The 15,784-nt window shown below is 44.3% G+C and overlaps 1 protein-coding gene across 2 annotated transcripts in view; it reads left to right on the top strand.

Moving 5' to 3' along the window:
- GARRE1 (granule associated Rac and RHOG effector 1) overlaps positions 1-15,784 on the top strand; it is a 1,402,647-nt gene that overhangs the window by 1,187,831 nt on the left and 199,032 nt on the right. Inside the window, exon 11 of one of the 2 annotated variants that reach the window (XM_044081682.1) lies at positions 10,610-10,747. The exons of the other annotated variant lie outside the window; for it this stretch is intronic. Coding sequence (XP_043937617.1) covers positions 10,610-10,747 — 138 coding nt within the window. The remainder of the gene's footprint in view (positions 1-10,609; positions 10,748-15,784) is intronic. 2 annotated transcript variants of the gene reach the window in all.

Here is a 15,784-nt window from a genome sequence, read left to right as displayed (position 1 = left end):
GGATAGCCCACTGCATTCATTTCTGCTACTTACACCATGGCAAGTCAATGCCTAAGGGTATTAAGCCACATTCCACCAGAGCTGCAGCCACTTCAGCAGCCTTTCTCAGGGGAGTACCAACCAAGGACATTTTAGAGACAGCTACTTGGAGTTCAGTGCACACCTTTACAAAGCATCATCTGCCACAATACTCTAAATCCAGGGCAGGCTTTGCCACTGCATTTCTGCAGGAACTCTTAGCAGCTCCTAATGCGGTTTAGCTCCAGCCTCCCAACCATAGCTTTGGGAATCTACTCAAATGTAATGACTGCAAAAGTAAAACACGAAGAACATAGTACAGTTGTGTACACTTGCCATAAATGTAGATGTTCGAGTGTATTCACTGTTGCAGTCCAAGTTACCGACCCGCCATCCCCCTTTTCATCTGATGGATCTTATCTTTCATTCTCTGTTTTACACAACCTATGTGGTGTATTTGCTTGTAGATGAAGGTAAAGTTTATATTGGTGCATGTAATTATATATAATAATTTTGGCTACCCTTTCAGGGGGCACCTGACATCTGGGGCAAGAAAAATAAAGAAAATGGCATTGGCTGCTTCTTTTATACCCCTGACGACCTGACATCAGGAAAGGGGCGACAGCGGCCTTCACAGGACCCAGGACTTTGGAATTCAGGCCGACTGAGGGCAACCTGCCAGCAGGATTACCCAAATATAATGACTGCAACAGTGAATACACTCTGACATCTACAGTTATGGTAAGTGTACACAACTGTACTTTGCTGGGACACTGTCCGAACAGTTAAATGATTGAAAATGACATCATCAGATAAAGAAGTTAACTATGTTCTTCGTGTTTCACTCTTGCAGTCATCACATTTGGGTTAACTGCTTGCAGTAGCCCTGAAGTCGGCCTGATTATCAAAGTCTTGGGTCCTGCGCCAGTTGCTCTCTCATCTTCTGTGATGTCAGGTAGTCGGGTATAATGCATGCAGCCGACGCCATTACATCAGTCTTTCTTGCCGTGCGGTGCCCAAAGCAGAAGTAGTTCGCAAGTGCCTGTCGGCCGACTCTTGAAATTTTTGTTTGAGTTTCAGAACCAAAGTCTAAAACTAAAGCTAAGTACCCCGTTGGGGAAACTTTTTCTTGCTCTAAACCGCTGTCAGTAAAAGTCAATAATTGTATTTCTTGTGGAAAGCAAATACCTCACAAAGATTTTCATTCGTACTGTATTCCTTGCCTAGGCCCTGACCACGACATACCTCGCTGTCGGTTTTGTGCCTTATTTAAGCAACAAACTATTCGTTGGTATATTTACACTTCTAAATATTTTGGTTGTTGTGTCTTTCGGCTTTTCCTGGTTGGGGGGGTCGCCACAACGGAACTCCGGTCCTCTAATGATTGGCAGTAGATTTTTACGTGCCAAGTTGCCAGCCCTGACGCACAACCTTCAACGAAGGTACGCCCATTCACGCATGTCTCCACGCAGAAGACGCTCTAGCTGAGAATCGAACCAGACAACGTCTTACTGTGAGGCGACAACCCTACCGCAGAACCACCACCGCAGTCATGCTTCTAAATATTTTGGTACTGGGTTCAATTATCCAGATATGTTTTCGGTAAGCCATCCGACTACTGACATTCTGAAAAAACGCAAAGGTAAAGACAGAGACAGGCTGCCTAGGTCCAAAGCTGCCGACAGTGCTTCTCCTAAGTTTGCCAGTTCGCCAGTACTCAGTGAGGTGCTTTTGCAGCCCCTGATACCTACTACTTCAGATTCGCAGGCCTCTACTTAGACCCATTTGGAGTCCGGTATGCCGTGAGATGCTTCAACTGTGGAACCTGCGGATGTCTCTACCTTGGATGGGTCCAGAGCCGCTGTGCAGGCACCGGCTTCTGAGGGTGTATTCAGGCATATACTGACTTGCATATTAAACTGACGCCATCTACTTCTTCAAGGCCTAAAACTCGAACTATGCCTAGAAAACTGATGGTCAAGCCTCTATGCCTAAAAAACAGATAAGAATGGCTGAAGACCTTATTACTTTAATCAGGGGAAGCCAACCTTCCCCCTCTAAGAGACCTAGGACTGAATTTGCTTATGATACTTCTGACCAGGATTCTGAAATTTCTGTTTCCTCTGATGACCAGGATTTACCCTTATCTACCTATGAAGATTCTGATGCAGAAGACTCTGTTCCCTCTGCTTCCCCCCAAAGGATTTATTTTGGTGAAACCCTGCATACTCTGTGTGAGCACTTACGCTGGGAAAGCCAGGAATACTCTGATTCTAAAAAAAGAGGCTTAGGGATTTCTTACTCCTGCCCCAGCACAGGCCTTTAGCTATCCCTTCGGTTCTAGACATTGTTTGATGCCTTTTCTGAATCTAGCTTGGCCCCTGACTCTTTACCTTCTGCTCCCAGAAAACCTGATAGATATTACAGGGTTCCTGACTCCCACAAATTCCTTCTTAAAAATCCTACTGTGGATCCTGAGACCATTTCACAGGAACCCAAGGGCATCAAGGCTACTACTGCCAAAAATCCTACCCGTTCTGATAGAGATTCTAGGGCGCTGGATAGATGGGGTAAGAAAGTATACACTTCTGCAACTTTGGCCATTAGGGGCTTAAACTGCCAGTTTCATATGTTAAAGTATTAGCAGCATATTATTGGATTGCTTAAACAAAAAATGATGTTGATTCCTGATTATGCTGAAAATAAGGATTTACAGGATTTAATGCATTCTGCAGAACAGGTTGGAAAGCATACTTTGCAGTGTGGTTTTGATTCAGTAGAGGCATCTTGCAGGGCTGCTGTCACTGGGTCTGTACTTAAAAGGCATGCTTGGCGTAAGGAGCAATCTTTGCCAGATTATGTTAAAGCTAAATTGCTGGATGCTCCCTTAAATCAGGACCGCCTGTTTGGCAAAAAAGCAGAAGAAGTTCTTAAAAAGATGGAGGAAAAAGCTAAATCTGTGCAAACTGTAAAGATTTCCTACAAATACAACCTCCAAGATTTAGTAGACATCGGCCCTCTAAGAATTAATCTTTTCCTGCCTCTTCCAGGCCTTCAGTCCAAACCCAGAACCAGCAGAACACCCAGGCTTCAGTCCCATGGTACGCACATGACTAAGCAGTGGGGGGGCTCTTACTTCCAAATCAGGGAGTAGTAAGATTCCCCTCTATGGGAGGCTGTCTCAATGACTTGACTTTAAAACTAACAAGCACCTCTCAACTGACTGCTCTTTAGGGGGAAAGATTGCTTTGCAGGCAAAAAACTGGGAACTCATTACCCAGGACAAATGGGTTTTAAATATAGTTTCCCAAAGATAGAGATTTCACTTTCACACATTACCAACCCCAAACGGTTGGCCAGATCTACACACAAATCAGTGGGCAAAGTCTCAAAATCAAGTACTCTCTCTCTTAAGCATAAAGGCTGTTCAAACTGTACCAGAAGAGGAAGAGGGACAAGGTTTCTACTCAAGATTTTTCCTGGTACCCAGAAAAGACAACTCATGGCATCCTGTCCTGGACCTTTTCCATATTAAGCACCTTTTTGGTGATTCCAACATTCAAGATGCTAACTCTTTACCAGTTACTTCCTATGCTAGGCAAAGATGCCTGGTTGGCAACACTGGATTTAAAGGAAGCCTACCTGCACATCCCAATCAGGGAATCTTGCAGACGATACCTACGCTTCAAAGCAGGCTATATGCACTGTCAGTTCTCTGTACTGCCCTTTGGCTTATCTACTGTGCCCAAGGTATTCACAAAGTGCCTAGCTTCAGTCATTACATTTTGCAGGCAAAGAAATATTGAAATTTACCCATACCTGGACGATTGTCTAGTTCAGGCAGAAAGCCAGGACATACTTTTGAATCATCTGGCATTTGTACAAAATGTGCTAACTTGTCTGGGGTACACCATAAACGAAAAGAAATCACATCTGGTACCCTGTCAAATTGTATTCCTGGGAGTAAGCTTAAATACAGCTTCCCAGATGGCTTTCCTCACGCCAGAGAAACAAATTCATTTGACAACTTACTTCAAACTAATGGCCACAAAAACCCTGCTATCTGCAAGGCAAATACCGCAAGCCTTGGGGTTCATGGCTTACTAATTCCATATGCAAGACTGCATGTGAGAAAACTACAATGGTATCTAAAAAGCCTATGGTGTCAACATTCACAGGATCTAGAAGCAATGATCCCTGTCATACCTTGCCCATAGTTAGAATTCCTTTGGCGGGCAGAGGCCTGCCACCAAAACAAGGGACTACCATTAACTCTACCCCATGCCACCCAAACCCTAACAACAGATGCATCAGACTATGCATGGGGGGGGGGGCTCACCTGGCAGGGAAATGCATTCAGGACAAATGGAACCCAAATCAAATGCACCTGCATATCAATCAAAAAGAAATGCTACCTGTACAGAATGCTCTGACAGCCTTCAGGGACCACATTCTTCCAGGACAATTAATGGTAAGGACGGACAACACCATTTGTGGGGTACATAAAGAAGCGGGGGTGTTTCCTTTCTTACCCCCTCTGCAGACTAGCAGTGGCTCTGTAGAACACAACCTTGAGCTACCAAGTGCATCTACAGGCTCAGTTCCTTCCAGGAAAACTAAATACACTGGCAGACGAACTCAGCAGAAATCTCATGGACCCACACGAGTGGAAACTGGAACCAAAGATTTTCAACATGTTGATAAAAAAATGGGGGAACCCAGCTATAGACCTGTTTGCCTTCCCCCAGAACTACCAATTGGACATATTCTGCACAAGGACTCCCCACAAACAAGCTTGTAAAGTGGATGCTCTGTCCTTTAGCTGGAAAAATCTATCAGTTTATTCCCTTCCTCCTCTGCCTCTCCTCTCCAAAGTACTACTAAATATCAAGTAGGACAAACCAAGGACGATACTGATTGCACCAGACTGGCCACGCCAACACTGGTACCCCCTCTTGCGCACTGCTGGCTCCATGGCACCTGCCTCAGACCCCTACCCTGCTGTCAAAACAGAAGAGCCAGATTATCCACCCTCCACTTCAAACCCTGGCAGCCTGGCTAATTACCTAATCTCTCTGTTACCATCCCTCAGTAAACAAGTGTTGGATGTCATTTTGGAGACCAGTAGACCTAGTACTTGAAAATCTTATGCTGAAAAATGGAAAAGATTCTTTGCCTGGAACCAAACTCCAGGGATGGGCACAGCAGCGCCCAATTTACCCCAGATTCTTCAATACTTAACTGAGATACTTCACAAGGGCCTTCCTTTTTCCTCCATCAAAATTCACGCCTCAGCCATTTTAGCTCATTACAACACAGAACCACCCCTCTTCTCTCATCCACTGCTCAAGCAGTTCCTCAGAGGGTCCAAAAACTTAGACCACCCAGGAGTGCCCCAACTCAAGCCAGGGACCTTAACCTTGTATTGGAAAAACTCTCTCTTCCTCCTTTTGAGCCAGCTGCAAGTGCAGAGCTAAAATATCTTTCTTGGAAAACAGCCTTCCTTTTAGCAATTACTTCAGAAAGAAGGGTGTCTGAACTACAGGCCCTTATGGCAGCGGAGCCTTTCATCATCTTTCAGCGGACAGGGTGTCCCTCAGGACCAATCCCTCCTCCATGCCCAAAGTGGTATCCAGTGTGGCTCTTAATCAGTCCATTCATTTGCCAACCTTCTTTTCTAATCCACAGAACAAAGGGGAATGGATACTGCACTCCTTAGATGTACACAGACAACTTAGATTTTACTTGGACAGGACTAAACCTCAAAGGAAATCTGAACAACTGCTGGTGGCATTTGCTGCAGGGGCAGAGGGGAAGGCTGTTTCAAAGCAAACCATTTCTAAATGGATAGGCCATTGCGTTCATTTCTGCTATAATAACCATGGAAAACCTATCCCACAGAGGATTACAACCCCATTCAACCAGGGCTGCATCTACCTCTACAGCCTTTCTCAGAGGTGTACCTACCCGGGACATCCTAGAAGCTGCTACCTGGAGTTCTGTACATACTTTCACCAAGCAATACCATTTACCAGTTTTCTCTAAATCCAGAGCTGGCTTTGCCACTGCAGTCTTGCAGGGCCTTGTAGCTGGCCCTAATGCTATCTAAATTCCTCCTCCCATCCTTAGCTTAGGGAATCTACCGAAATGTGATGACTGCAACAGTGAAACACGAAGAACATAGTACAGTTGTGTACACTTACCGTAAATGTAGATGTTCGAGTGTATTCACTGTAGCAGTCCTGATTACCCTCCCTCCAGCCCCCTGACTTCTTTTGGCTATATACCTCTACTCTCCTTTACTATGCTTAAAAGCTTTTTGGTGCATTTGCTAATTGCTTCCCATTAGGGGGGCACCTGACATCTGGGGCAAGAAAAACTGATGTAAAGGTGTCGGCTGCATGCTTTATACCCCTGACTACCTGACATCACGGAAGATGAAACAGCAACCGACGCAGGACCCAAGACTTTTGATGATCAGGCTGACTGAGGGCTACTGCAAGCAGATAACCCAAATGTGATAACTGCAACAGTGAATACACTCGAACATCTACATTTATGGAAAGTGTACACAACTGTACTTTTCCATCTGTGTTGGACATTTTCATTCTTCCTCAACTTCCCTCCCTCCAACCCCCTACCAATTTGACTTATGGATGGATTAGACGATGCTAGGGGAACCACTGTTCCTTTGTTTGAGCTCAGATGCTCATATTTGTTGTTTTCTGTAGTCATTAAAAGTCAGCAAACAAGTTTTGAGGTATGGTAGGGAAGTAGTGCATTGTGGGTAAGGGAGGTGCTTGACAGCTGTCAGTGTTCCACAAGTTGTAAAAAAATGGCAGAGTCTGATCCAAACCCAACCGGTGAGGAAGAATGAAAACTGAAGACTCACTCAGCTAGAACATTATAGTGAGTAGATAACTTCTTTTTTCATATTTATTTCATATTTCTACTTTCTCTATTTTACTGTTTTCAGGATGTGTGCATTTGTTTGCAGTTATTTTTCAGTGAAGTATTAGCTCAATTGAAAGCTGTCCAGAAACTCTGGAGTATCAGATGGTGTGAAGTTCCACTTTGCTAGGTGTGAAATAATTTCCACTTTAGCCAAGTCATATAAGCTCAGTAACATATATTTTGAAGACTTGAGTAGAGAGAGGAGTCAAGTTACAAAAAAAAAAGATTTGAAGGGTCTGCACTTCATACACTGTGCGGGGAGGTGGAGTCTTTCCTGGCACTCAGTAGGCAGGAAGGTCGGGGGGGGGGGGGCAGAGTCCTACTTCCTATACAGATTAGCTCTGCAGGCATGGGAGGTTGCCCAGCAGAGACAAGTATCACTTCTAGCCGTCTACATAACCTCTACCAAGAATGTGATGGCAGATGCTCTAAGCAGGTCCATGACCCCATCCCATGAATGGATGTTAAACAGGGATGTGTTCCTGGACCTGGTCCATCGATGGGGTATACCTCAGGTTAGACCTGTTTGCTTCCCCCATGAACAGACAACTCCCAACTTACTGCACCAGTATACTCACCCCTGGGGCATGGAAGGTGGATGCTTTTTCCTTCCCATGGAAGGGAATGTTCGCTTATGCATTCCCCCCTTCCCTCTCATACAAAAAGTTTTCCTGAAGATTCAAAGAGAACAACCGCAAATCTTGCTGGTGACTGCCTGTTGGCCAAGGCAGCACTGGTTCCCCCTTCTACATCATCTAGCTAAGGGCAGTCACCACAAGTTACCCCTCAGGATGGACCTACTCACACAGAAGTAGGGAAGTCTCATACACCCCCAAATATCTACCCTGAATCTTACATTGTGGGTGATATGGAGTTGATTCCATTTAGACACCTTTATACCGAGAACGTGTTTCAGGTTCTGCAGGAGGCCAGAAAACCCACTGCCAGAAAATCCTACCTATACAAGTGTAAAAGGTTTTCTGTTTGGTGTCTAAAACAACAACTTCAACCACTGACTGTAGAGCCTCCAGTGGTTCTGTCTTGCCTGTGTGAACTGATCAACACTGGCTTGTCATATTCTTCCATTGAGGCACACCTGTCTGCCATCTCAACATGTTTTCCTCTCTCCCCTTCTTTGGCTTCAAGACTAGAAGTCGAGCTGTTTTTAAAAGAGATACTACATATTAGACCTCCATGGAAGCCTATTCCCTTTACTTGGGATCTTAATTTTATTATGGAAAAGCTGACCTTACCACCCGTTGAACCAGATAAGGACTGCACTCTCCAACACCGCACATGGAAAACCATTCTTTTGGTGGCCATTACTTCAGCCAGAAGGCCTCTGAACTCCAAGCCCTCATGGCTTCTCCCCCCTTTACGGTTTTCCAGAAGGACAGGTTTTGCATACGTACTAACCCACCCTTTATGCCCAAGGTAATTAATAAACTTTCCCTTAATCAGGCCATCTATCTTCCTTTCACCACAGACCTCTAGTGAAAGGATCCATCACTCCCTGGATGTACATAGACAACTCAGATACTATTTGGCCAAAATCAAATCCATTCGTTAGTCAGATAGGCTCTTGGTCTATCACCCAAGAGCCTTGGACACCCTGTTACCAAACAAACCATTTCCTCCTAGATGTGTAAAACTGTTTCCTTTTGCTACTCAGCCCATGGCAAAAGGCTTCCCTTCCCAGTGAAGGCACATTCCACTAGGTTGGTGTCCTCCTCTGGGGCTTCTTTAAGGGGTTGGATACAGCTGCTATTTTAGAAGCAGCTACACTGTCATGTCTTCACACCTTCACCAAAGACTACAAGTTGGATGTCATTTCCAGGTCTGGAGCAGGTTTTGCCAGGGCCATTCTTCATGGGTTTGTGGAAAATGTCGGTTTCCCCTCCCTATCCTCAGTAGCATGAACTTTTGCATTCTCCCTCGTGTTATGGATACAGCAGCATGTGAATAGAAAGACATAGTGTAGTTGTGTAAAATCTTGCCATAACTTTAGATGTCCTTCTCTTCTATATGCTGCTATATAGTTTCCCACTCTGCCTTCCCCCTGACACTTGCCTGTCTCCCGAGTACCCACTCCATAGTCACTGGCTCCCGGTGGCATCCAGTTCTGAGGTAGGTGCATGCTGATACCTGCTTTATACCAGATATGCGTTTATAGCAAACATTCACTGCGTGATGCTGGGCTGTCGCACTACCTTCGCAGTAGCATTTATCTTTTGTAGAATGGCTGGATGTATGAGTCAACCAGAGGCAGACTCCCTCATGTTATGGATACAGCAGCATGTAGAAGAGAAGGACATCTAAAGTTATGGTAAGATTTTACATGATTATACTTTCTACCAGGTCTGTGGCAACCTATTCAATGTTTATCAGATTTCTTTTGATTGATATTTGTGCAGCTGCACTTGGGCTAACCCTCACACTTTTAGTACTTATTACAGATTGGATCTGGTCTCTCGGGGGGGGAAGCAGCCTTTGGCTCAGCAGTGCTCAGGAATATCCTTCCTTAGAGTCCCTCATGGATTGAGGTAGCTGGGACGCTGTCCGAACAGTTGAATGAATGAAAATGACAACATCAGATAAAGAAGTGAATGTTCCATCTGTGTTGAACATTTTCATTCTTCCTCAACTTCCCTCCCTCCATCCCCCTACCAGTTTGACTTCTGGATGGATTAGAAGATGCTAGAAGAACCAATGTTCCTTTGTTTGAGCTCAGATACTCATATTTGTTGTTTTCTATATTCACTAAAAGTCAGAAAACAAGTTATGAGGTATGGTAGGGAAACTAGTACATTGTGGGTAAGGGAGGTGCTTGAGAGCTTTCAGTGTTCCACAAACTGTAAAAAAAAAAAATAGTCTGATCCAAATCCAACAGGTGAGGAAGAATGAAAACTGAAGACACAGCTAGAACATTTTAGTGAGTACATAACTTCTTTTTTCATATTTATTTCATATTTCTTCTCTATTTTTTACAGTTTTCAGGATGTGTGCATTTGTTTGCAGTTATTTTTCAGTAAAGTATTAGCTCAGTTGAAAGCTGTCCAGAAACTCTGGTGGTATCAGATGGTGTGAAGTTCCACTTTGCTAGGTTTGAAAGAATTAATTTCCACTTTAGCCAAGTCATATAAGCTCAGTGACATATATTTTGAAGACTTGAGTAGAGAGAGGAGTCAAGTTACAAAAAAAAAAGGGATTCGAAGGGTCTGCACTTCATACACTGTGCGGGGAGGTGGAGTCTTTCCTGGCACTCAGTAGGCACAAAGCAGAAACTGTAATCCTGTTTAAGACACTGGTCCATTATAGGTAGTGTCCGCATACTGTCACTTTATTTCCACATATAAGCAGTTTTGAAAAATCAGTAGTTCTTTGTATGCGGCATGTCATCAACTTTGTAGAAAATGTACATCTTGCTTGTTAGAATGCTGCTTTATTGAAACCAGGAGCTGCATTTAGATTCTGTAAGGGATATGCCATCTAGCTGTCTCAGTAGTAAGGTGTTATTAAATCCTCTACCAAATTGCCTGGTTTGTGGACTTCTACAAAAGAAAGTTAAATAGTAGTTGCTTTGTTTCATATGGGATCTCTAAAATATTTAACTAAGTATTGCTTGGAAATATTACAGCGATGTGATGAACAGTAGCTGGTCGGGAACCCAGTGTGACTCAGCCAGTTCCAGCGATGAGACATCTTCAGCAAATGGGGACAGTTTATTCTCCATGTTCTCAGGGCCAGATCTCGTTGCTGCTGTTAAACAGAGACGGTAGGCTAATGTTCATCCAGTACAGTGGTTCTTGAAGATTGTTTAAAAAAGAAACAATTACAACTGAGCAGATTTATAACATGCAGGTTATAATGTACTTACAGTACTTTCTTTGTTCATTATAATTACTTCTTGCACAGGCAATGAGTGTACTTCAGTAGGACTTCTGAAATAGGTTCAGCAAACACAGTAACCAAGAAAGAGGCACGTTCTCTATGGTGGGAGAACCACACTTGGTGTCAGTGGAGGACGATGCACTGTCACAAAGCTGCTCTGAGATGTTGGATTCCTAGAGTAGGGGCCATTCTTTGAGTTGGACTTTTCTGGGTGGTCTCCAAATAAAATAAAACATGCAATTAGGCATTTGGCATCTGCTGTATCACATAGGATAGACAGGGAAGATTGGCTGGGTTTTGCTAAGGGTTGATTCCAATCCTTTCACTCTAAACATTGAGATTTCCCTAAATTTGAAAAGTAAAAGATTCTGCCTCTCTTTGATTCTAAGTCTGAAGACAAGAATTAGATTTAGATTGTTTCTCAGGTTCCTACCCCAATGATTGGAGAATCTGACTCCAAGGAAAGTTTTTCCTCAGATTCCTCAACTGAGGAGTTATCCTTTTCTGATTCTGTTGCCAGATTGAAGGAGTTATTTCAGTGGGAGAAAAAGAAATACCAGGATCCAGCAAAGATGTGATTTATTACAGGTTGTTTTTCCTCCACCTGCAGTTGTCCCTAGTTTTTTGCCAACATTAGAGGATGCTTTCTTTACAGTTAGCAGTTTGCATGACCGTCAGTCACCTCCCCCCAAAGTAGTCTGGTAAATTAAGGATGTTCATCATGTTTCACTGTTGCAGTCATTACACTTGGGTTATCCTGCTGGTAGGCTACCTGCAGTCTGCCTGAATTCCAAAGTCTTGGTCCGGCGTCTGTTGCTTTCGCTTCTTCCCTGACGTCAGTGCTCCAGGGGTATAAAAGATGCAGCCGACGCCATTTTCTTCAGTCTTTCTTGCCGTGCGGTGCCCGAAGCAAAAGCAGTTTGCAAGTGCCGGTCGGCTGACTCCTGAGATTTTCGAAATTGAATTTCAGATCTGAAGTCTTCTATAAAGCGAAGTACCCCATTGGGGAAACTTTTTTTCTTGCTCCAGACCGATGTCAGAAAAAGTAAACAATTGTATTGCGTGTGGGAAGCAAATACCTCATAAGAATTTTCACTCTTACTGTATTCCTTGCCTAGGCCCTGACCACAACATTGCTAGTTGTCGGTTTTGTGCTAGATTTAACCAGCTCACTATTAAGCGTCGGTACAATTTTGCTTTTCATTACTTTGGCCGAAGGTTTAACTACATAATGCTGTTGGATCAGCCGACGACCGGAGTTCATAAAAAGCGCAAGGAAAAAGAAAAGGACAGGCATCCGAGGTCCAAAACTGATGATGAAGCCTCTTCTAGACCAGTCGCCAGTTCACCGGTTCTCAGTGAGGCGTTTTCGCAGCCCCTGACAACCCGCTACCTCAGAGCCACAGCTGCCTCCGACTCCCACGTGGAGACAGCTAGGCCTCTGGATACTCAAGGTATTGGGCCTTCGGAAGCTAATCCCTCAGATGGGTCCGGAGCCGCTGAGCAGGCATCGGCTTCTGAGGGTGTTTTCAGACCTACACAGCTTTATATCAGCCAATTTCAGCATCAAAGACTAAAACAGTTTTAAAGACAAAGAAACAAGTACAGCACTCTCCAGGACAGACTTCCATGCCTAAGAAACAGATGCTCAAAATGGCCGAAGACCTAATTACTTTGATCAGGGGTTCCCATCCTCCTCCTGATAAGAGTCTCTCCTTCGATAATCACATCACCACAGTGGTCAGGAAATCCTTCTACATAGCTCATCTCATCACAAAAGGATTCTCATCCAGAAAAAGAGGTCATTGTTCCCCTCTACTCATCACTCATTAGACCCATTTATAGAGTACAATGCCCCTTTTGGTATGTACCTCACAAGACATCTACAATAACTGGAAAGACCACAGAAATACCTCACAAAGAGGATTACTGGCCTCAAACACATGCCCTACGCAAACAGTCTCAAAAAACTACATCTTTACTCCATCGCATATCGCCTACTCAGGGGCAATCTCTGCCCAACATACAAAGCTATGTCAAACCCAGAGCTGTTGGACATGCTCCACTTAAAGAAATCCCAATCCATCCGAGCTACACTCTCTAGGGCCCTAAACCTTGTCACCACAATAAACAGAACATGCTGGAGGGGTAGATTCCTGTCCCAGAGACTTCCCATACTCTGGAACAGACTACCTATCTATGTCAAACAGAGCTCCTCATTAGCACTCTTCAAGAAAAATCTTGATGATTGGATGGGAAATGGGAAATTCACCCCAGGGATCACTTCTGTGGCTCTGCTCGACAGGGGCACAGGAAAATAATTTTCTTGGGTGGCGAAAGCCAGGGCACATTTTTTAGCTAGGCTTATATAGGCCCTAGGGCCAATAGCCTAGTACCTACCTATGAACCTATAAGACACTGAATATGATTCCTCTGATGAGGTTTCCATTTCCTCTGACTCCTCTTCAGAACAGGGATACTCAGTTCCTCCCTGTGAGGATTCTGATGCTGAAGAATCTATTCCTTCAGCTTTTCTTCCTGAGGATTACTCATTTGGGGAAATCATGCATACCATGAGGGAGCATTTCCACTGGGAGAGCCAAGATTTTTCTGATTCTAAGAAAAAGCTCAGAGACTTTATTTTACTACCTCAGCACAGACCTCTTGCTATTCCTCCTGTTCTAGACATTGTAGATGATGTGTTTTCAGAATCCGGCCTGTCTCCCGACTCTTTACCTCCTGCACCTGTTAAGCCAGACAGATACTACAGGGTTCCAGATTCTCATAAATATCTATGTAAAAACCCTGCAGCTGACCCAGAAACTATTTCACAGGGTCCCAAAGGGGTCAAGGCTGCTACTGCAAAAAACCCTGTCCCCTCAGATAGAGATTCTAGGGCACTGGACAGATGGGGGGAAAAAAGTTTACACTTCTGCTACCTTGGCTGTAAGGGCTTTAAAATGTCAATTTCATATGCTTAAATATCAGCAGTATTTAATGTCTCTGTTAAAACAGAAAATGTTGACAAATTCTGAATGTGCTGAGAACAAGGAGTTGCAGGATTTATTGCATGCAGCTGAACAAGTGGGAAAACATACTTTGCAATGTGGTTATGATTCACTGGAGGCCACTTGCATGGTCGCTGTAACAGGCTCTGTCATTAGAAGGCATGCTTGGTTAAAGGAACAAACTCAGCCTGATCATGTTAAAGCAAAATTATTGGATGCTCCATTACAGCATGATACTTTGTTTGGTGTTAAGGCAGAAGAGGTGTTGAAGAAAATGGTGGGTAAAGCTAAATCTATGCAGACAGTGAAGGATTTCTTACAGGTGCAGCTACCCAGATTTAGCAGGAACTGGCCTTCTAAAAATTTATCCTTTCCTGTGTCAGACAGGCCACAAAGAGGCAGATACAGATGCCCTAGAGGCAGACAACAGCCCCAGGGCTCATACAGGCCCAAACAGTGGGGTGCTTCCACCTCCAAAAGCGGAGAAGACAAAACACAGCCATATAGGAAACTTTCCCCTGCCAATGCCAAACATTTACCTTTTGGCAGCACCCTTGGGGGGGAAAGCTAGCACTTTTTTCACAAAATTGGCACGATTACCCAGGACAAATGGGTCTTAAATATAGTCTCTCAGGGCTACAGGTTCCACTTTCACACCCTTCCAAAGGCAAAAGATATGCCAGACCTGCCACACAGTCAATGGGCAGAGGCACAAAACCAAGTTTCATCTCTCATGGACATGAGGGCTATTCAGCCAGTGCCATGACAAGAGCAGGGACAAGGATTTTACTCAAGACTTTTCTTAGTACCAAGAAAGGACAAAGCATGGAGACCGATTCGGGACCTGTCTATTCTAAGTACTTTTCTGGACGTTCCAAAATTCAAAATGTTGACTCTGCAGCAGCTTCTGCCCATGCTGAGCAAAAAGGCTTGGCTTGTAACTTTGGACCTCAGAGGCATATCTGCATGCCCCAGTCAGATAATCATGCAGAAGATACCTCAGATTCATAGCTGGCTCAATGCACTACCAATTCTCTGCACTGCTCTTTGGCTTATCTGCTGCGCCCAGGGTCTTCACAAAATGCCTGGCACCAGTAATTGCATTTTGCAGACAAAGAGGAATTCATATATATCCCTACTTGGACGACTGCCTTATTCAAGCAGAGGCCAGACATTCTACTAAAGCATCTGGCGTTTGTAAAAAGATTACTAATTTGCCTAGGGTACGCAGTAAATGAAAATAAATCAAAATTAGTACCCTCTCAAGAGATAATATTCCTGGGTGCCCAGATGGCTTATCTCACACCAGACAAAGGCAACTGACTTCTTACTTTGAAAACATGGCAACAAAGACCCAGTTATCTGCAAGATAAATTCTGCAGGCTTTGGGCTACATGGCCTCCTGCATTCTGCTAATACCATATGCAAGACTGCATATGAGGGAAACTACAATGGTACCTAAAAAGTGTTTGGACTCAACATTGCTACGGCCTGGAATCATTAATTTCACTCATTCCCTGCCTGCAACAGGAGTTTCGATGGTGGGCACTGGCCTGTCACCACAACAAGGGACAGCCATTCACTTTATCCACAGCCAGGCAAACACTAACAACAGATGCATCAGATTATGCCTGGGGGGCCCACATGGCAGGAAAATGCATTCAGGGCACATGGCCCCCAAGCCAAAGGCATCTACACATCAATCAAAAAGAGATGCTAGCTGTACAAAATGCCCTGACAGCCTTCAAGGACCTACTTCATCCAGAACAGCTGCTGATAAAGACGGACACCACCACAGTCATGTGGTACATAAACAAGCAGGGGGGCACACATTCCTACCCCTTCTGCAGACAAGCCATGATTTTGTGGAACACAGCATTGACTTACCAAGTACACCTGCAAGCACAATTCCT

This window comes from Protopterus annectens, chromosome 8.part1 (assembly GCF_019279795.1).
Source record: "Protopterus annectens isolate FY-2018-M chromosome 8.part1, PAN1.0, whole genome shotgun sequence".
Classification (NCBI taxonomy): Eukaryota; Metazoa; Chordata; order Ceratodontiformes; family Protopteridae; genus Protopterus; species Protopterus annectens.
Note: the sequence above shows the minus strand (reverse complement) of the source record. Positions and strands in the feature narration are given on the sequence as shown.